The sequence below is a fragment of the Mesocricetus auratus genome, unplaced genomic scaffold (assembly GCF_017639785.1).
Source record: "Mesocricetus auratus isolate SY011 unplaced genomic scaffold, BCM_Maur_2.0 Super-Scaffold_100011, whole genome shotgun sequence".
Lineage (NCBI taxonomy): Eukaryota > Metazoa > Chordata > Mammalia > Rodentia > Cricetidae > Mesocricetus > Mesocricetus auratus.
Genome location: NW_024429195.1, coordinates 73,775,643 through 73,798,339, shown reverse-complemented (window position 1 = coordinate 73,798,339; position 22,697 = coordinate 73,775,643). Strand labels below are relative to the sequence as shown.

Sequence of the window (22,697 nt, the reverse complement as noted above, 5' to 3'; positions counted from 1 at the left end):
CCATAGTGTGTATATGGAGGTCAGAAACAACCTTTGGGAGTCCATTCTCTCCTTCCATCATGTGGGATCAAGCTCAGGTCATCAGGCTTGGCAGCCAGTGTCTACCTGATGAGTCATCTTGTCAGCTCTCTGTGAGGTTCCTAAGCCTACTCTGTGGTTCTTAAAGGTGTAAAGGAAAGCTTTCTCTCAAAATGACTATCCTTTTCTTAGAAAGTCTCAGACACTAGGGATGGAGGTGCATGCCTATTATCTCAGCACTCTTAGAGTGGAGGAGGCAGGAGGACCAGGAGTTCCAAGTCCTTCTTGGATACTATATAGAGTTCAAGGATAGCCTGTCATTAAAAATAATAGTAAATAAATAGAAAAACAGTAACACAAAGCAAGATATACTGAAATAGAAAGTACATTTTTTCAATAAAAGTTTTAAATTATATGAAATTAAAGGTTGTGGATCAGATAGGTCATTCCCCTATTAAGACATAGGTGCTATATCCTATCAGCTACACTGATTGTAATGCATATTTAAATACAGGATGTCTGTGGATATCTTATTTCAAATTAAAGAGAGTGGGTACATGGGTTTGCTAATCTGTGGTTTGGCACCCTGGAGTTTCAATGGATACTAAAGTAATACTAAAAAAGTCCAGAGACAAAAGACTTAATGCACTCCTTGTAGCTTGAACATTATTCTCTTAAACCCTTAAGGCAATATTTACTGCTGAGAACTTGGGGAAACACTTGGTACAAAACCAGAGAAAACTAGAACTAAATGAGCAGTTCCAACCTGAACATATAGTGAACACGAATTGGTTCTCTTCCTGTGGTCCCTAATGAATGTGTTTCCAAAAGCCCAGTCTCATTCACTCCATCCAGACCACTTACAACAGAGGTAGGAAATGTTTCATACTAAGGTCTCACCTGGCATAAAGGATGATCTCACTATAACTGAGGGACAAGCACTGGGAATTAAGTGACTCATTCAGAATCTTACTGCTAATTAATATAAGTCAGCCTCTTAACTCAGAGCCTTTCAATGATGCTTTGTAAAAAATGAAAAATCTAAAGTAAGTGCATAAAAGTAATGTAGGCAAAGACAGGAGTGGTAGCACATGTCTATAGTCTCAGCACTTGAGGCAGGGGGATCTTTTGAACCAGGAATTTGAGGCCAGCAGGGGCAGCGTAGCAAGAGCCTGTGTAAAAACAAAACCCAGAGAGCAAACACACTACATGCATCATAGCCTCAGACAAGGAGACTTCATGTTAATAAATGCTGTACAAATACAGAAGATGGTTGGGTGTGGCTGAGTGCGAAAGTGCTTGTATAATATTTGTGGGCTGTTGGCTGCATCAACAGAAACATAAATATAAAAATCTGATGACTTTTTTCAAATGTCTAAATTTTAAAAATAAATCAACAAATCTCTATTTGAGCCCAGAGGGTATGTAATGAAGTAAAAAAAAAAAATTACAGAAGAAAATGGGGAAAAATAGAATTGCTCTCTAACACTAATTTTTATAATACATATTGAATATGTAGTTTCTTTTGATATATCTAGTGATAAGCTAGTTTTAGTAGTCTACCTTTTATGACAATGGGTAGTCAGTGGTAAAGTAGCAATGTTACCATGCTTCTCTGCTACTATTTGGAACTAGATTTTTTTTTAAACAATAGGATTTAGGGTTTTATGTTCTATAAACTGAAACAAAAGATTCAATTTTTAAGGAGACACTGGCTATGTATAATTATTCCAGACAGCAAACTCCATTAACAAAATAGCAAATGACACCCATACCCATGTACATGCACTTCCTTCCATTAGTCATTACTCAAATCAATAATGTAAGTAGGAAAGAATTTACAATAACACTTTGCACAATGCCCCTTGTTCTCTCAAGAAGGATAACAGCTTTTAAAAATATGATGAAAGAAGGTTTACTCAAGTGAGAGAGGGATTTTTAAATGCTCTCAAACCCTTTTCAGTGGGAGATACTTGTGAGAGTCGTTTCCTTCACTCTCATTCATTTAGCTGAGTTGCTGCTATGGGCAGAAAGGGCACAAGCTGAACGCAGTGCCAACGAAGGGTTAACCTTTTACAGTCTACAGGATGTAGAAAAGATGTGAGAAAAAAGCCTAAAGGATGAAAACATTCTTTTCAGTCAAGAATAAAGAACGCCAAAAAGCCTTTGAGAATAAAGCGTCTAATGGAGAATTAGGTTACCAACAGGCAAAATTTGATTGAAAACCTAAAAGGTTTCTCAAGCTGAGCATGATGGTGCCTACAGTAACTCTAGCACTCAGGAGGCTGAGGCCAGAGGATCACAAGCCTAAAGACAACCTGGGCTAAAACTGGTCTTCCAGTGTAAAAGTCTTATTTTCAAGTATTTTCCTATCTAGGAGTAGTGAGGTTTAACAGTGAATGGAATAATTCAAACTTTCTGCAATTAGGTTAGTGTATAAAAACATGACCCAGGTATTGTAAACCCAGGATTTGGGAAGCGGAAACAGGAGAATCTCAAGTTCAAGTCGAGCCTGGGTTATACAGTGAGGTCAAGAAGGCCAGCTTAGGCTATGTAGTAAAATCCTGTCTCAAAAGAAAAGAAAAGAAAACAAACAAACAAAAAACCCCGAGAAATTAAAAAAGACCAAAATCAGAACTTTCTAAGGTGAGTAGAGAATACTATCTCTCAAAATAGCATAGTTAATGTGACAATCATCTTGGTAATTAGTATTTATTTTGCATCTTACTCCTGTCAGACATGGTCCTTGTCCATCATTTTCTAAATATTTTTCTGTTTTCTTTCTGGTACTGAGGACCGAATGCAGGGCTTACATAGGCTAAACAAGTGCTCTTATCTTAGTATCTTCTAAATCACGTTCTGCTGCTGTTTAGACACTGAGTGGCCAAAGATTGTTCTTAAAGTAGGCAGAGAGAGCCCCCAAATTCTCTGCCCTTAGTGACAGAATGGTTAGTAGAATGTTCTGATTAAAATAAATAATCTTAAGGCTGGGAATGGTGGTTCATGCCTTTAATCTCAGTACTTGGGAGGCAGAGAGAGGTGGAGCTTTGTACGCTTAAGGCCAGTCTGGTCGACAAGGCCAGTCAGGACTACACAGTGAGATCCTGCCACCCCACCCCACCTCCAATAAAAGAAATCTCAGAGGAATCATCAGGCTCAGGTCCGAGGATGAGGCTCCACTGTAAGGTATCAACTGTGGAGGCGCACAGGAATCTAGCCCCGCTGAACTGACGGTGCTCAGATCCTAGGATGAGGCTCCACTGTAAGGTATCAACTGACAGTGCTCAGGTCCTAAGGCGAGGACTGGGAACCAGGCCCAAGGATTCTTCTCTTCCTTTCCTTCTTCAGTGCCTCCTCTACATCATCGTTCAGAATACGAAGACTCAAAACTGAGCCCTGGAATGACTGAAAGCACAGTAACTAATAATTCAGGAAAGATACCCTGAGAAGAGAATTAACAGTTTTCACTGTACCTCTAAAGGACCCAAGTTTGGTCCCCAGCACCATCAGGTGGCTCACAACCACCTGCAACTCCAGTTCCCAGGGGATCCAATGCCTCTGTCCCTCTACACAAGCCCATACCACACATATTTACATAATTAAAAAGCAATAAAACTATCTTAAGAACATACCTTGAGTTAAAAAAGAAGGGATATTCTTGGGATACTTTCCAAAACTAAACCTTTTTTTTATTTTAATGAGTATGAGCCTCTGTGATAAAGTCTGTGACATGTATGAACCAGACGTTTGACAATGAACACTCATTAGAGTGCACAGTATTACACCAAATACATGGCCAGGATTCAGTCTGCTTACTGAGCCTCCACTGAACCTCTCAGTTCCAGTGTATCTCTTGTATTAGACACAGGGAAGCTATACTTGACACTGAACAACCTTGCACTTAAACTTGTGGATATAGACTAGAATTCTCCCAGCTGTGTGTGCATGCCAGAGATCTGAACAAGTTCACATTCTCTTCTTCTCTTGGCTGTTTTGGGACAGAGTTTCACTACAAAGTTCAGGCAATCCTTCTGCCTCAGAGTCCCTAGAGCTGGGCATTGCAGACTTGCACCATGATGGGCTTTTCTTCTTTACATCTGAGTATTTTTGCTTTATGAGGACAGCAACAGAGACAGAGCCTAATCTGCTTTCTAATAATAAACTAACCACCAATTTCTAATGTCAAATTCCTTTCCACTTTTGGGACATAGATAGGCTACTGTTTTTTGCACTAGGGTTTATGGATGATATAGACACAAAACAACTCTCATTTCAAAGGGATTAAAAGATCATTTATTCTGTGGCTAGGGAGATGGATCAGTGGTAAAGCAATCCCACATAAGCCCAGAACACAAGTTCAAATCCTAAAATCCATATAAACCAGGCATAGTTGCATATGTCTGTAATTTAAGAGATGGAGAGATGGGAGAAGAGCCACACTTTGCCGATGCTCATGGACTTGCTAGCCTGGAATCCACAGATGGACAAGATACTCTTGCCTTAAACAAGGTGGAAGGTCAGAACCTATTAGTCTTCTGTGTGTTGTGGCATGTGCACATCCGCACCAAGGCACATGAATGCTTACACACACACACACACACACACACACAGACAGACATATACACACATACATCATATAAACATACACAGAAATACATACAAAAGAGGTAATTTATTGTGGAGCCAAATGCCAGTGATGGCGGCAGGAGAACACAGATCCAGGGTACCCCAGACACTATGGTCCAATGTTGTGATATTTTGTTTGTGTTCTGACAAATAAAGCTTGCCTAGAGATCAGAGGGTGGAGTTAGCTGCTAGTTAACCACAGAGGTCTGGAGGTCTGTACAGACAGACAGGAAGTGATATGGCTACGTGGAGAAGTGACAAGGTGGGTATAGACAGAAGCTTGGCCCTTCTTGGCCTGAGAAGTCAGGAGAGGTAAGAAGTCAGGACAGCTGGTCCTTTACTTCTTGGATCTTTCAGCTTTTACCCTGATATCTGACTCTAGGTTTTTATTAGTAAGACTAATTAGGATCTTGCTTCAGTCCAACATGTTAACAGTTTCATGAAGTTCTTAGAGTAACAGAATAATGGGTATTCTAAATCAAGGCTCTTGATTCTGATCTGTTATTGGCCTCAGATACTATCTGATGACATTCTTACCACTGAGTTGGTGGAAGCTACGGGGTCTGTTTAAACATTCCAAGATTTATCTAATAAAAACAAGGATATTATGCCACACACAGAGGTGGGAAATAAATGGTTATTTAGAGGGCCAAAGACAGCCCAAGATAAATTTGGCTCCCCACCTGTGAGATTCTATGTCTATAATCAGTCATGTTTAGCACATGTGTAGCTTTTCTTTTCTGGAGACTTTGTTTCACACTGATATAGTATTAAGTATCTAGAAACAGGGCTAATTAGCAAAGCCTGAATAAAATGCAATGGCTGAGTGAGAGTCAAATCATAGCTGGCAAGGAAATGTGCCTCAAGTTTTCTACTCAGTGAGGTAGTAGGGACTGTGCACAGCCTGGGCGAGCCAGGCCTTCCTGAGTCCTAGGTGAGGAACCCCTGGTAGTGTTTGGGGTTTGAAGAATCCTACAACCATGGGTAACTCACGTATGGTTTGAGGGCTGCTTTGGATTTGTTTTTCCCTGGAGACCTTGCAACTATTCTTAAAGTTAAACATTGAACCATTCTTTGTGGTGTTCTGGGGAAAAGCCTTTCCACTTGTCGGCTCTGTATTCATGTATGTATGGGTGCATAGCTCCCTGGACTTGGTGGTGTTGCACTGTGTTCTGGACCATCACTGAAGTCTAAAATCCAAAGTTTGGATGCTGACTTTGCAAAAAAAAAAAAAAAAAAGACTTAGCTGACATTTTTATGGTATCCAAAGAGGTGACACTATAATTGAAAAAAGCTGAAATGATCCAAAACCAAATATTTATAACTGGTTTGGGGAAGGCAAAAGCCTAACCAGTAGTTTGTTAGACTTCTTTAAAAGCCATAGTTATGAGCCAACAGGTCATGTCTGGTTAGAAGGCAACACTTTACTATGGGCCTATGACATATGGACTAATAAGGGAATGAATCTTCTGTAAGGTTTGACCTTTCTGCTATTTTGAATTTCTGTGAGACAGCCCAATGGTCACAGATTTTTTGATGATTAGCAAGCAAGCGTTTATTACTCTTGATTACTGTCTCCTATTCCAGATTACTGTGTCCTCTTACTGCAGTTGAAAACATGAGGCAGCAGCAGTGCCACTGAAGCAGCTGACAGGATTATCCAGCCAAACTATCAGAGCTTGTTACATGCAGTGTTAATTGTGCTTTTCTTTTTATATTGTAGAGGTTAGAGTTTGAACTTTTCAGATAAGACTGTTGAAAAACTTGGTTATTGGTTTTGACAGGGAGTTATGATCTTCCATAAACCTAAAAGCTAAGGGAAAGAAGTGTGTCTGGAATTCAGACAAAGTTCAAGTTAAGAGTGAAGAAAATCCCTGTAAGAGTGTGGCTTTAGGTAGAGGAATGTGGCCAAGTACTGCTTTATCCGGTACAGTAGCCGAAGCCAGCTGGAATGTAGATGATAAAGAAATACAGGTGATATGGTCCAGTTAGGGTTAGAATCACAAGTCTGAAAAATGCATGCAAATAACCACCAATAAGACAAATCCCTTACCAATACTAAACTAAGTCATGAGTTAAAGAAGAAATCAAGATGGCAATCACAAAATTATGAGGTGAACAACATGTCATATTTCATGAAGTATAGCCAAAGCAGTACTCATAGGAAAATTTATAGTCTTGTAAGTTATTTTCTAAATTCAGGGTTTTATGTCATGAAGCTAGGGGGGAAACCCAGTCAAATAAACACAAAGGCAGAAAATACATAAAACTTTCCATAAAATCTAAAAAAACCAAATATTATACACTATATTAAGCTGCTCAAACAAAACCAATAATCAATTCTTTGAATTGTCTGATAAGGTGAAACTATGAAACATAAAAAGACTTAAATAGTCATTGCACATAATAAGTTCTAATTAGTTTAATCTCCTAAATGAGACTAAAAATGAAGGAGTTACTTCTAAAAAGAAAGGCTGGCTGGTCATGGTTGATGGGGGGATGTCCTTCAGTATATATGTTTCTCTTATTGTTGATGAATAAAACACTGATTGGCCAGTAGCCAGGAAGGAAGCTAATAGATAGCTGAAATAGAACTTCCTGCTTTAGAGTCCATACTTTTCTATTAGAATACATCTGAAAGAAAAAAAATCAAAATACAAAATTATAACTATAAACCTGACTGATAGATTATATTCACTCTCCTTTTGAGCAAATGACTATCTTTAAAGGGTAATTTAGCTACAGTTTCAAGGAAGAAACTTAATTTTTATAATCAGTATTAGAACATACAAAGAAATGGGGGTGCTGCCTGACTCTTATTAAGGAGGCTGAGGGTATAGCTGGGTGGTAGAGAATATGCTTAACATGTACAAAGTTCTTGGTTCAATATGAGGCAACAAAAACCAAACCCAAAAGGTAGATAGTAAGTGTTTTCGTTTAGAAGATTCAATATTATAAAGATGTCAGATTTCCCAAAACTAATCTACAGATTTAATGTAATCTCACTGGTTCTGCTAACCCTGAAATTGACAGGCTCATCATATGGGAGCGAGTCAAGAGCAGCCAAAGGCACAATAAGGAAAATCACAAGACACAGGGGGAAATAGGAAAACCTGCCCAGTGGTGACATAACACATGACTGCAATCCACTTTGGACGCTGAGGCAGGAGGATCACAAGTTTTTGAGTAAAGCCTGGCTTACATAGGAAGCCTTTTAAAAGAGGTTGGGAGATGCCAGATGTGTTAATGTAAGCCTTCAACCCTAGCCTTCAACCATCTCTGTGGGGCTGAACCACACTGGTCTACATAGTGAGTTCCAGGCCAGCCAGGGATACACAGCTGGGCCTGTCTCAATAAAAATAAAATAGCACTTTGATTTATAACAAAAAAACCCCAACACATTTGAATGGGGGAAGGGATGATGTCAGGCCAACCAGATATCCATATGGGGAAAAAATAGCAGATCGATTGCAAAGGGTCAAATAGAGTTTTTAGAGAAAAATCTTTGTGATTTTTACGGTATGCAAGTATTTCCTTGGAGCATTAACCATAAAAGAAAAAAGATTAAAAGATTAAGTGGATCTTAGGGACTTATGAGATTCTGTTCTTTGAAAGAAACTACTATGGATGCAGAGGCTGCCAGTGAGATGGCTCAGCGGGCAGAGATACCTGCTGCCATGTCTGAGGGCCCAAGTTCGATTCTGAGGGCCTACACGGTGTAAGCAGAGAATCAACTCGTGCAAGTTGTCTTCTGGCCTCCATGTGCGCACGCACACACGTAATAAAATGGGCAGAAGTCACATACAGCCTAAGGGACGTGAGGCAGATATACAATTATGGACTCATAGCCTATATATATATATAGTTTCTTTGATAGTAGGAGAGAACCAATGGAAACCTCACACTGGCCATTAAAGACACCATTAAGCATCTAAGGCCTATATAGAGATACAGAACTGAAAACCACAGAGATACCACTACTCATACACCAGACCGATACAAAGACTGAAAGAGCGCGGGTAAGGGTGGCCCAATGAGACCTATTATACACTGCTGACAGGAGTTTTGACAACTGCTGTGGAATGACGCTTGACAATATCTGTGTAAGACATATACTGCTTGTAACTCTTGTAGGGTATCTCACACCCTCTTCTGGTTTCCAAGAGCACCAAGAACACATATGGTGCATAGACATATATGGAGGAAAAATACCCTGACATCAAATAGTAAAACATAAAAGAAATGTGCTGCTGAATAAAACGAAACAAAACAAAAAGAATTCTAGTAAATCAACTTACAAGAAGCTAGGCTGAGGGTGTAGCACTCTTATTAAGCATAGACAAGCCCTGGGTTCAATCCCTAGCACCAAAATCGTGAATACATTTTTAAATGGCTGATAAACCTATAAATGTAAAACTAAGCAATATGTTATCATTGTGGGGCATGATGGGATACACCTATAACCCCAGGCACTCAAGAGGCAAGGTGAGAGGGTGGGAAGTTCAAGTCCAGCTTGGATTATAAAACCCTTCCCTCACAAGAAAGTGTGTGTGTGTGTGTGTGTGGGGACAAGATTAATGGCAAATTCAAATTTAACATATTCAAATATAAAAATACATTCAAAACTCTGTGGTATGTTAAATGTTAGAATGTTTTTTTTAAATCATACATAGTCATATATTTGAACAGAAAAAAACTTCAAAGAACTTTTTCTTTTTGCATTATGTTTTATAACAAAATGTTTTGTTTAAAGACAGGGTCTCTCATATCCCGGGCTAGTCTCCAACTCACTGAGTAGCTGCTAACTTCGAAGTTCCCATGATGCTCCTACAGCCACCTTTTGAGAACTGGAATTATAGGCATGTGTACACCACCCTATCAGGTCTCTGTGGTGCTGGGTATTGAACCAAGGGACCTGTTGTGCGTTTGAGTCAAGCACTATACCAATGGAACTCATGCTCAGCCCAATACAATGTTTTTATTTCTTAATTTTAAAAACCTTATTATGTCCAGAAATCAAAGAAAGTAGGGTAAAAATTTTTCAGTCACCCACTTTTGTCTCTCCTTATCTCCCCACATTTCACTCTGTAGCCATTCTTTCAATTTTATATTAGAAATGACTACCCAAGTCATTATTTCATTAATTTTTCTGATTTCCAAAGTGTATGCTTTTGTTCTCTCTATTGAATCCCTCATATCTAGACCCTTCAATATAGCAAAGTAGTCATGTTTCCCACTTAGATATTGTAGCCACATTTAAGTCATTTTACATGGCGCTCCTCCACACCCCGGCCCCTAAAACTGCTCATTAAATACTCTCACCCACCCCAATCCTTGGCATACATGAAAGTGTATGTGCATTTCCTGTAGTACATTTTCTGCCACCCATCTTTCTAATTTCATTCACAGATTTATCTAGGGTACCATTTGCTGGGTGTAGTTTTTTTTTTTTTCAAGTGCTAAGGACAGACAACGGTTTCCAAATGAACCTTCCACTGACAGATAGTCAACATTTCACATTCTGTACCATACCCCACTCTCCCACTGTTCAGCACGGGGGAAACTCTTCTCTTTTTCTTATCTTAATTCGCTAACATCTAGTCGGCAGAGGGAAAGTAACGCATACAACATATTCAGTACATGCATTCACATCCCAAGGTGCGGGTTTTCACCTGTCTGATGGACAAATGGCATTAAAAACACTAGGCTTTATTTTTTTAATTCAAGATGGCAGAGGCATCCTAAAATAGTCCCACACAAAAGCATTCACATCCATACCAGAGCTTCGATTCGGAACTGGCTAGCTACACCCAGCGGAAAAAGCAAGGACAAAAGAATGGAACCCAGGTGCTGAGATGCCAGAGCCCTCACCACGGGCCACAGGTCTCACACTTAACAGATCCTAAACCCTGACAGCAAGCTGGCACCTGCTGCCTGCATTCCAAAGGCCACGCCTTGACGATGACCATCATGATGATGATAACCGGGGGCACTCCTGGATACGGACCCGCGGGGAGGGGGGGGTTCACGGCTACAAGGGAGGAGGATAGGTAGTACAGCGAGAATCCGCACGTTTCGGCCCCGCCCCAGCGAGGCGCAGCCCCGGGCGGTTCAGCCATCGGGTAAGGATCCATCAGGGCTCCCGCCCGAGAGCCCGTCCACGGCGCCAGGTCGGGGAATTCTGGTCGAGCCTGGGGCAGAGGCCAGCCACGGCAGGACCCGGCGGGCTACACCTGTCTGTCAGGCGGCTGCAGCCCGTAGGCCCCGAAACGGCGAGGGATCGGTGACCCAGGCCCGCAGGCGCGCGTCACTCGCTCGCTCCCCCCTCCGAATCGCTCGGCCTCCTCGCTTTTCCTCGAGGCCGTTTCAGACAAAGACGGTCCACACTCACCGCCATTTCCTCCTCACCTCAAACACCACCTCTTCGTCAAACTCCGGTGTCATCCTTCTCCGCCATACCACCCGCCTCAGCACGATGGGAAATGAAGGAAGGAGGGCAGGCGGCACCCGGGCTCCTGCTCCTGCCCACCTCGGGGGGCACCGAAAACCACAACTCCCGGCATGCTCTGCGGCTCACGCTCCCCCCTTCCGACCTGCTCATTGGAGCAGAGGGTGAGCTTGTAGGCTGGAGGGGCGGGAGCGGGAGGGCGTTGCAGAGCTCCTATTGGAGAGAGCTATGGCTTTTGTCTGCCTTTTACATCCCCGGACTACCAGGGGGCGCCCGGAGCGCGCATTTTTTCTCCCGGCTCGAGGAGGGGCGCGCGTCCGCGAGGCCGCCGTGAGCTCCGCTCGGGCGCGCGCCTGGCGGTCCCCCCGGCAGCGCGGCGGAGCGGCGCTCGTGCTCGTCCCCTGTCGCTGGCCGCCAGCGCCCGGGGCCGCCGGAGGGTCTCGGGAGCCGGCGTCTTGCCCTTTGTGAGGCGCTCAGGCGGCTGTTCTGCTCGGGTGCGGGGCGGAATGTCTCCCGCTGCAACTCTGGGGAGTGCGGACTGAACGGGAGTCATGGACTGAGGGCGTGCGCCGCGCGGGGCAGTCATGACTTCTGCCGCGGGTAAGTCCGAGACTGCGCTCCCGCCGGGCTGGGAAGTTGCGCCGGGCGCCGGGCGGGCGCGGGCTCCCGCGGTTCTCCTCCCCGGGTGGCCGCTGAGGGACTGGCGCCGGCCGCTCGCCTGTCAGGGGGTCCCGGGGCGTCGCTCGCCTGCGGTGGGATCCGGGAGCCCCGGGGAGCCCAGGTGGAGCGACGGCGACGCGGCGCTTGCTCCCGTGCTTTGGCGATGTCGCTTGTGCGCGGTGCGGGAAGCGTGGAGTCGGATGCGGAGGAGTCGGTTATTCTAAACTAGGACAGTTTTCCAGAGTTGGAGTAACTCAACTCCTAGCCTGGGTTGCTTTGAGCCCTAGTCTTTATTGATCGAAACTCTTCGCATTAGTAAGGAGCTTTAAACAGAACTGGCCATACCCCTGGTGTTTTAGTACTCAGTCCTATTACCTAAGTACTAAATTGCACTACTAGATGGCAAAAAAGACAAAAAACAACAACAGAAAAAAACAAACCAAGCCCCCCCAACCAACAAACCCAAATAAACAAAACTCCCACCTCCCCTTGTCCTCATCGTCACCTTTTCTTAACCCCCCCCCCAAGTCGTACCTCGACGGTGTAAACAAAGCCTTGTTTTCTGTCTGTCTCCCTTCCACTCACCCAGATGACAAAGCCTCTGCTTACCTTTGTGTCCATGTAAGCATTTCTGGTCATTGTACTGAGAAACATTCTTAAGGGGCAATTTTTATTTTCCAAGTTAAAGTGCCCAAGTGATGCTATGGTACCCTTCCAAGAACATAGCTTATTTTTAAAACCAGAATTTAATAAGGTATGGAATATTTTTTTAAAAAACATCTTTCTCCACATTTGAAGAAACTTCGATGAGAAATTTTGTAGTAACGTCTAGAATAAGCACTTAAGTATCAGATTAAATTTTCTTTGCTTTCTTTGGCGTTTGTTTAAGATTCCTGCAACTTGAAACTGTCAAAGAGCACACCAAATGTTCTCTGATTTGTATTTCTAAAGCCTTGGAAGAGTCGTACTGCTAGGGATAATCAGATTACATTAAACAAGCAAGAAATTAGTAGCAACAAGAAAGCAAGGGGCTGGAGTATTCAGGGTAGAAAATGTATCTCTTTTTCTCTTTGATGTCAATTCGTATTCATTCACGTGATCATCGTGCGCTATCAGTGATTTCCAAACATTTCTCTCCTTTTCCAATTTAGGGAGGCGTTCCACTTACACAGTGGACTGCTTTCAGCCTAACTTTCTGTTCCTCACCTTCATCCAACTTTTTAAAATTACTGAATTAATTAAATTAAAATAAAATTTAAAAATTAATCAAAGTTTCTGGGACTCAGTCTGGAAGTTTATGCTCATTCTGTTCGAATTACACTAGAATAAGGCAAGCTATTTTTATACTTATCAACTTTACAATTAAGGAAATCCACAGCATTTTTGTGGTATTTAAAAGAGAGACACTTCCTGTGTCTAGCTGAGTTAGTTGATTTTTTTTTTAAGCATGACTTGCTGAGAAACATTAACTACTTTTTTGCTCACCCATCTGATGAGATTTATTGTAAGTTTTTCTTGTGTTTAGGGGATGTGGAAGGGGACTGAGGGCTTTCTTGCCACCCCTTTCTGATAAAGTTACATATACACTGCCCTCACAAGCCATGTATATGTGGGTCAGAACAATGACATTTATTAAAGCTTTGAGGAAAATTACTCATGGAGTAGAGAGTGTTTTAGTCTATTCTGGTGTATTTGGGAGGGTTGTTGTACAACATTAAAGTGATGTGTACCCTGAAGAAGAGCTTGCTGTGTGTTTTTTTTTTTCTGCAGCTGTTGAAGAGTGAGCTCATAGAAGAGATTTTGGAAGTATTCTAAGTAGTGTATGACAATTATAAATATCTATCTGTCATCTATTATTGTGTGTATATGCATTTCACTGTTTCATTAATTTAATGCCTATGCTCTTTTGCTTCGGGGCTGGTGGAATAGCCAAGCGAGTGCGTGTGCGCATGAGCCAAGGCCACCTGTGTGTAACGGATGACGAGTCTGTTTATAACAGTTAAATGGTGCTGGTGCTTTACTGTTCTACCTTAGAGTTCACTGGAGCCAAACAGCTGTGTAAATAAAAGATTTGCTGCATTGCCTCAAAAAAGCATTTGGTTCTGATTGATTGTTAATACAGTGTCAAGATCCAGAGGTGCAGGATTCATTTCCAAACATCGTGTACTGATTTCAAGGTTTGACACTGGAGTACATCATAATATAATGTCCTGTTAGTGTTGTTTGTAGCCACGTTTCTTTCAGAATACAGCCATTAAAAATAATATGGGCCAGTGAGGCAGCTCAATGGGTTAGGCTCTTGCTGTCAAGCCTGATGGCCTGGGTTTGATCCCTGGGACCCACACAATGAAATGAGAGCATCAACTCTTTCAAGTTGTCATCTAACACATGTGTGCAATGGAAGGGCCAGCCCCCCCTCCATGAAATATAGTTAAAAGTGTAATGAAGCTGGCATGGTATTATGCCCTACAATCCCAGTACTAGAGAGGGTGAGCCTGAAAGACACACTTCAGGGATAGCCAGGGTTACACTCCAAAGCCTGCCTTCAAAAACTGAAAAGAAAGAAATAACAGTAAGGAGAGATTTTTGTATATTGCTGTGCCAGTGACTTGGCAAACCCTTGTTCCTATTAGTCATGAAGGAATTACACAGCAATCCTATTGAACTTCATCCTGCCCCCTTTTCAAAACATCAGTTTTTTTAAAGATTTATTTTAAAAGTGTGCGTGTGTGCGTGTGTGTGTGGGGGGGTGGGTGGAGGCTTGTGGATGTATGAACACAGGTGCCAGCAGAGTTCAGAAGAGGTTGTTGGATTCCCCTAGAACTGGACTTACATTCGGTTGTAGAACTCTCCCCCCACCCACTGTCTTCACCCCCCAGGCCCTACCCTGGTTGCATGGGTGCTGGGAACTGAGCTCGGGTCTTCTGTAAGAACAGTATATAATGTATTTTATTAACCACTGAGCCATCTCTTTAGCCTTCAGAACACCATTTGATGTTAAATTGGATGTTGTCAGCACCGAGGATACAGTGAATAAGACCATGAATAAGCTGGATTCTGAGTTAACCTTATTGACTACTTCCACATGCATACACAAGTAATTAACACTAGTCAGCCCAAGTCCACAGTTAGTTAATACGTACCATGCATTGCAGGCTGTAGGACATAACTTGGTGCTGTGTTTCCTGGGAGTCAGCCTTGGCTCACATGCACTTAACTGGCTTTCTGTGACATTAAGAGAGAAGAGGAATTTGTCTCCTGGAAGCAGGCTCGAAAGGAGTACTGGAATTGGTACTAGAGATTATGATTTAGGGAGGGCGAGGCCATAGGATGGAAGGGAGGGCTAAAATTGGTACTAGAGAGTAATGAAATGCTTTAGGGAGGGTTGAGCTGGAGAATTCAAGAGTTTGAAGCCAGCTTGGGGATGCATGGCAAGATAATAGCAGCAAAATAAGTGGTAATAAAATGTTTGCACTGAAAAGCAAAATGACTTGATTAAATGACCTTGAACCTTCTGATTAGACTCAAAGTAAAGAAATATCAAAAAGTAAAAGATTAATGAGATGAGATCTCTTCTCCTTTCTTCCTTTCTTCCTTCCTTCCTTCTTCTCTCCCTCCCTCCTTCTTCCCTCCCTCCTTTCTCCCTTCCTTCCTTATTTGTTTGTTTGTTTATTTCTTTATTTATTTTGGGTTTTTGAGACAGGATTTCTCTGTAGCTCTGGCCATCCTGGAACTTTCTCTGTACACCAGGCTGGCTTTGAACTCAGGGAATAAAGGCATGAGCCATCATTGCCTGACTAAAATGTCTTTTTAAAAAAGAAATCTTTGAAAAAATTATTGTTATTATTATTATTATTGTGTGTATATGTGTTGACTGGTGTGAGGGGTACAGTGTGCATGTGAAGATTAGAGAACAGCTTTGTGGAGACAATTGTCCTCCAGCCTTTACATGTGCTCTGAGAATTGAATTCGGGTCCCCAGGTTTGGGTGGCAAGTACCTTTATCTGGGGAGCCATCTGGCTGGTCTGAATTTCTCTTTAACTGTGGTAAGATAGATAATTTTAGCCTCTTCTTTGTGTGTGTGTGTGTGTGTGTGTGTGTGTGCGTGTGTGTGTGTGTGTGTGTGTGTGTGAGTGAGACAGGATCTTACTAGCCTCTAACTCATAGTAATCCTCCTGTCTTAGCCTCCTAAGTAGCAAGTCCTAGGGTTATAGGCAAGCACCATTATGTTCAGCTGTCTTTACTATTTTTAAGTGTACAGTTCAGAAATGTTAAGAACATTGTAGTAACTGCTCTCCAGAACTCATTTTGTCTTGTAAAAATTCATATTTTTAATTCTTTAAAACAATCCCAGAGCTAGGACTTTGTAAGCATGACAGAAATGAAATCAGCATGACAGGCTGTCAGCTCTTATTTAATGAGGAGGGAGAATGGGACAAGTCCTCAGGCAGTCCCACTTTCCCTTAAGATTTGACTTGATGGATGGTGAATTTAACTTAATATACTATTTCAACATTGCCAAAAACCACAAGAGCCAAACCTCAGGCTAATAACAAGTGTATTGAACAGCTAACTGAAAATTGCCTGCTTTGGGAATTTTTTAATTTTGAAAATTGATTGCCTTTTTTATGATAACCTTATGCCTAGGAACTGAGTTTGATACGGTATCTGTTATATAATCTTGGCTGTGCATGTAATACCAGAGTTTGAGAAATCCCTTTTTGCTTAGGAAGAGGAAGTAGAGCACCTCCCCCCTTTTTTCCTTTTACTCTGTTCCATGTAATATTTTTCTGAGCGTTATGACTAATTTCCTTTGTTGAAAAGAAAATCAATGCGAATGAAATATCAAAGCTTCTCTGTGTGCAAGAAAATGAAACAATGTCGACAGTCCTGTGCAGCATATATTTTGAGATTGTTTTATAAATAAGCTTTTTAAAAATCAAGTATTAGATCTTGTTGAAGAAGCTACTTTAAGAAGTATAAGATAAAATATGTTTGAACTCAAGCCACTCAGAGAAGCATGATTGACAACTAGAAGATCCTAAAGGAACTTAGAAGAAATATAGTCTGAGTGTATCATCTTTAGATTTATTGGGGTCTTTAAAAAAGATTTGTTTTGTTTTGTTTATATGTGTTTCTGTTTGAGTGTTTGGTCAGATTTGAGTGCAGGTGCCTGTAGAGGCCAGAAGAGGGTGTCACATCCCTTTGAGCCGGAGTTACAGGTTGTTGTGATCTTCTTGATGTGGGTGCTGGAAGCAAACTCTGCCTGCATGGTTGAACTGAAAGCACGCTTAGCCAGAGTCATCTTCTCTAGCTCCCTTATGATGGTCCCCTGTGTAAAGCTTTGTCAAGTTCATGTAGGCTAAGAGCAGGCCTGCACAAATGCACCATTGTATAATAGGACTTGATGAAATTCTTGACATGTAATGGCGAGGAAGAGTTGCTGCACCATAACTTGTGGTCATCCTTTAGTGCTGGGCTTGATGGTGCAGCCATAATTGCAACCCTCAGGACACTGCAGCAGAGGGATGGTGAGTCTGAGACCCACCGGGCTTACATAATGAGAACCCTTGCTCAGAGAAACAACACACAACTGGTGAAGGATAAAAGACATGGTCAGTCATCCATGGGAGATGAAAGGAATACAGATGTACAGATTATATATTCGGATACTCTCCGATTGTTTGATCTGGAGCCAGGCCTGGACATGTAACAAAGCTCCATGAAGAAATATCATGAGATTCCCAATTGATCCTTGGACAGAGAAATACCAGCCTCAATATGAACCTCAATTAATACCAAAGAATTTACTTTCAGGTTTTTTTGGGGGGGGGGGGTAAAAAATGTCTGGTTAATTTTTCAGAATATTTTGGGGGTTGTGTCAGGTAAACATTTTTTAATACATGCCATCACACAGATCTTGTCTGTATCACTGAACAGTGATGCTGTAATCTCAGCATTAGAAAGAAAGGCATATGGCTGTGTGTCTGAGACCAGCCCAAGCTATGTTGTAGATACCAAGCCAGACAAGATTTCATAGCAAGACCTTTTAACAGAAAACAAGTAAAAACAGGAAAATGTCATGTGTTTTTATATCCTCTCCTGTCTAATTATTGTATTTTCCTTTCTAGAGCTTAAGAAGCCACCATTGGCCCCCAAGCCAAAGTTAATGGGGACAAACAACAAGCCACCGCCCCCCTCCCATTGCACCTAAACCGGACATCGTGAATGCTAGTTTTCCACGGTTAACACAGAAAACCAAGCCGACAATTGCACCAAAACCGAAAGCTCTGACAAACTCAGTTGTTCAAGACATCAAGCAGTCACCCTCAAAGAAGCTCCCTTTGAACCTGGAGGAATGGGAGCCAGAATTACCTGAAAGCACGGACAAGTTTAATTGCAAAGATGTCGGGGATCCACACAGTGATTATAATTTACCAACGTGTTCCTGCAGTTCTGGGTGTATTCATGAGCCTGGGAATAGAGAAAGTCTATGTGCAAAGCAGCTTGTTTTAGAGCCTCTGGGAATGAAAGAAAATTTAGAGAATAATAAAATCAGTGAGTCCTCTTTAACTGCAAAGCGGGGGAATAGGTGGGATTCCAGTGGTGAAAAGGGCCGGAGCCAGAGTGGAGTTATTTTAAAAGCAAGCATCTTAGAAGAGAAGCTCAAAGAGGTTCTAACACGACAGCAGTCACCTTGTAGTTCCCCGAAGAAGCACAGATCTCCAAACAACACAGAAGTGAATGGCGACTATAACTGCAGCAGACAGATCAGAATTGAATTTGCAGCTCTGTCCCCTTCCCTGTCCAGCTTTGAAAAAGTTCCTGCTCATCATAGCTGCCACCCACAGCTCCCTAGGGAGGAATCTCAAAACCTCGAGACTTGTCACACTGGGAACGCTGAGAGCAATAGTCACTTTCATTCGTGCAAACTAGATGACGGAAAGATGCCTTCAGACGGAGCTAGTAAGAAGACAGAGGTCACAGATCTTGGCCCTTTAGAAATTCACTTATTACCCTATACCTCAAAGTTTCCAACCCCCAAACCCAGAAGGACACACGCTGCTCGTCTACTTCGCCAGAAGTGTGTAGATACTCCTAGCGAAAGTACCGAAGAGCCAGAGAATTCAAACAGTGCCTCTTCTTGTCTCCTTGAAGATAGTTTGAAAAACAATCAAGCCAGTGTTCTTCATCAGAAGGTTTTGTGTAACCAGGGACAAGTGGACAAAGTGAAGCCAGCCAATAAAAGGGCAGTGACTAGTGATTCCAAGAGTGACAGACAAGACTCAGTCAACTCACAGAAAGCTGTGCGTCATGAAACATCTTCCTCTGCAAAAGAGACGCCTGCTTTAGATGCAGACTCTATTTGGAGTCCTGACAGCACAGCAGAAGATGTTTCTGGGGTGTTACCTGCTATGGACAAAGAGACTAGTTTTGTACAATGCAGTACTCAGTCTGAGAGCTTGCCTAAGCAAGTCAAATTATCCTGCACTGAACATCCGCCAACTACCTGTAATGTGGAATTGTCTGTTCCTCAAATACAAAAGGAACCTTCCTCTAAAATTGTTCCCAAAAAACCTCAAAGACATAGCTTGCCCGCTGCGGGAGTGCTTAAGAAGGCTGCTTCTGAGGAACTTGTAGAAAAAAATTCTTATTCTTCAAGCAAAGCAACAAATTCAGAGAAAGGTTTAGAAAGAAATCACCTTCAGCATTTGGGTCCCTCAAGCCGTGGTGTTTTATCGTCATCTTTTGATATGCCTCACTCAACTTCAGAAAAGCCAGTGTGGAAATTACCTCATCCTATTTTACCTTTTTCAGGGAGCCCAGAGTCCTTGAAGCATGTCACTTTATCCTTAAATAGTGAGCCATCTATTTCCCTAACCAAGCCAAGAGCAAAATCATTATCGGCTGTGGATATGGACAGGTGTAATAAACCTTGCAAAGAGCCTCCAAAGAAAACTTCTTTTAAAAAGTTGATTAATGTGAAACTGTCCATTGGTTTCATAAAGAGCGACTTTCAGAAATTTAGGTCGAAAAATTGCCAGCAAGCAGATGCCATGACAGGACATGTGCTCAGTAGAGAGCCGCAGAGACTTGAAAGTGATTGGCAGGGTTTAGTGACAGGAGAAGAAAAGAGAAGTAAACCCATAAAGGCAAATTCTGCAGAAAACTGCAGCCTGGAGTCTCAAAAGGCGAGATCTTGGGGCCAGACCAGCACAGCTAATGGTCAGAGAGCTGAGTCTTTGGATGACCAGCTGCTCTCTAGGGACTCATCCTGCCAGGCATCTTACAAGTCTGGTACAAGTGGCTGTGTACCAGAGTATGAAAATGTACGCCATTATGAGGAGATACCCGAGTATGAAAATTTGCCTTTTGTTATGACTGGTGGGAAAGCTCCAGAGTTGGGATGGCAGAATTCCAGCAGTGTGGAGGACACTGATGCAAATTTGTATGAAGTACAAGAGCCCTGTGACGCTCCAGATGGCCAGCTGCAACTTGATCCTAGACATCAGCCTTCCAGGTAATACGTAGGTGTCAGCTAGACATGCACTTTTGCATGCATCATTGTAATTAGCCTTCAACAACTCTGTGATATAGACTGCAGAGGAAAATCACTTATTCAGGAACTGATTGAGAAAGTGTAGATCAAAGCAGTTCTGTGTTCAAACTCTTTTTGTCAAACAGTTGGAATGGGTATTTGTATGGCAAGCTTATAATACTTTAGCCAATCCAAAGTAGTATAGCTACTACAAGGATGGCCTAGACAGTCCCAGGGTCCCCATGCACCAATGCAGAACCTTTGGCAGGAAATTGGTTTATTCAGTGAGGTTTATGAAATCCATGATTTACATAAGGTGCCATTGTTGGAATATCCTACATGTACCAATCTTGCCACTCTTCAAGCATTATTTTACTTGCTGACCTCAGGCCATAGCAGGGAAATTCAGGAAACGGTTGCCTTCCTCCTTTTGTGTATGAACAATCTATTCCGTCTCTCTTACTGCGGTTTTACTCATCTTCAGTGGCTCAGCTTATCAGACCCTGGCTTCATGGAGTGGTGGTAGTCGGAAGTATTTCCTTCCTACTCTGAACTCCCTATTACTCAGTGCTGTCCTTGCATTTTGTATCTCAGTCTTACTTACAGCATAGTGTTTATTGATGCATCTGATGTTCTGTGTTTAGTTTTTTTAAAGTACTTACTAATCTTTGACAATTTCATACATATTTGTATGTATTTTTGTCATTTTCACTATTGCCCTCATCCCTCTCCCTCACCCCACTCCACTCCCACTGACCCCTTTCTTCTTCTCAAGAAGCTCCCCCTTTATTTTCATGTCCTTTTGATTTGTGCGAGCCTTGTTTTTGTATGACCTATTAAACTTCATTACTGTTGCTTGAATGGGTGTGAGTGAATAGGGAGTAATTTACCGAAGCCTAGACACCTTAACCGTGGAGTGGCCACACACTGAAGAAAATGGTATCCAGCTGTAAGTGTCCTGAAGCGTTCTGGTTCTCTCCTTTTATTCTGTATGTGGGCAAACAAGGAGCCTCGTAGGCGCTTTAGGTGTGGAATGGGCGCAGCAAGAAGGAATGGAAAGGAGGCAGAGGAAATAACCCCATCTTCTTTCTCTGTGGTTGTGAAAGTAGCCTTTGCGTTGCATTTGCAGTGCTTCTTTTGTATTATGAGGTCTTCAGATTATCCTTAGGTTGCAAACATAGTCTTTGAGAGCTCACATCTTGAAATGTGACTTGTAGAAACATACTGACTGCAAAGTGGGGCTCCAAAGGAGGGGGTGGGAATTAGTGGGTGAGTTAAGTAGATGAAATTGCCAAGCAAATTGTTTTGAGTTATGTTAATTTTCACATGCTCTTAGGGAGTTTTTCTTCATCATCATCTTTACCTTTCCTCTTTTTTGCTGGTAAAAAGCTCCTTAGTTCGTTTGCCTTTTCTTCTCACGGCTAATACCAATTTGTTTCTCTGTCTACTCCTAATTGTAGGCAAAAACCTCTTCCTTAGCATAAATATTTTGACAGACTTGGCATCCAACTATTTGAAGACTTTGTCTGTTTTCATATGTATGACATTCTACCCATGAGGCAGCTTTATTAGTATTTTTAACAGGCTATTGCATGTTATTTATGCATGTATATGTGTGCACTTGTGTGTGATGAGTTTGGTTTGTTTCTTCAGATACTCTGCTGACTTTGACTGTGATAATTTTTTTTTTCTTGTAATAGGAGGCTTGACCCTTAGGATTTGTTCCCTGATGGATTTCAGCCGTGAGGCTTTACCTCTGTCTCTGATGCGGGTTCTTCTGGAACTTGTTTGTCTGGTCTGCTGTTGGCTTGAGGGAAAGCAGTTTGGAGGGACTAATGCAGGTGGCCAGCCATTGTAGCTGACCAGGCATTCCTAAGGAGGGTTCTCTCTGGAGACACAGGAAGTCAGGGGTCGTGCTGGATGAGTGCAGGCTGTCAAGGACAGCCAGCCTGGTAAAGAGTGGACAACTTCCGCTTTTGAAGCTCGTGTTCCACAGAGGGCTTTGTTTAAGCCATGAACACGGAGTCCTCAGTGGACCTTGAGAAACCTAAAATGTACCAGCTGAAGCCAAAGCTTTAAGCCATAGAGCCAGACTCAGGCCTAAGAGCTTGTTCCTGTTGTAAACAGTTGACTAGTCAGAGAAAGCAAAATGCAAGCCTTCAATGAGGAGGACCCTGGCAAAGTGAAATGAGGTAAATGAGAGACTGAGAGCTGAGAAGATTCAAGTGGAAATTCTGAAGGAATGTCTGTTTGCTGAAAATGTAGACCGGTGCCTTGGAATAATTAATTCAAAATGCAGGATCCTGGCTGGGCATGTAGTTTAGCAGTCTAGTACTTACTTGCCTAGCATGTTCAGATTTTCTTTGAGAGTCATCAGGAAAGTGTTTAACAGTGTCTTGGGCCTCA

At 42.3% G+C, this 22,697-nt stretch overlaps 2 protein-coding genes across 11 annotated transcripts in view; one reads left to right on the top strand and one right to left on the bottom strand.

The window, feature by feature from the left end:
- Vezt (vezatin, adherens junctions transmembrane protein) overlaps positions 1-11,201 on the bottom strand; it is a 72,233-nt gene extending 61,032 nt beyond the window's left edge. For 3 of the 10 annotated variants that reach the window (XM_040755031.1, XM_040755029.1, XM_040755030.1), the window contains exon 1: positions 11,053-11,201. In XM_040755031.1, the coding sequence (XP_040610965.1) occupies positions 11,053-11,088 (36 nt within the window). In that variant the 5' untranslated portion in view covers positions 11,089-11,201. Of the gene's footprint in view, positions 1-11,035 lie in introns of all 10 variants that reach the window. The other 7 variants (XM_040755023.1, XM_040755024.1, XM_040755025.1 and 4 more) reach the window with 4 other exon arrangements.
- Positions 11,202-11,438: 237 nt separating this feature from the next.
- Positions 11,439-22,697, top strand: part of Fgd6 (FYVE, RhoGEF and PH domain containing 6) — a 114,997-nt gene continuing 103,738 nt past the window's right edge. The window contains 3 exon segments of the mRNA XM_040755020.1: positions 11,439-11,692; positions 17,884-17,945; positions 17,947-20,273. Of these exon segments, the coding sequence (XP_040610954.1) occupies positions 11,677-11,692; positions 17,884-17,945; positions 17,947-20,273 (2,405 nt within the window). The 5' untranslated portion in view covers positions 11,439-11,676.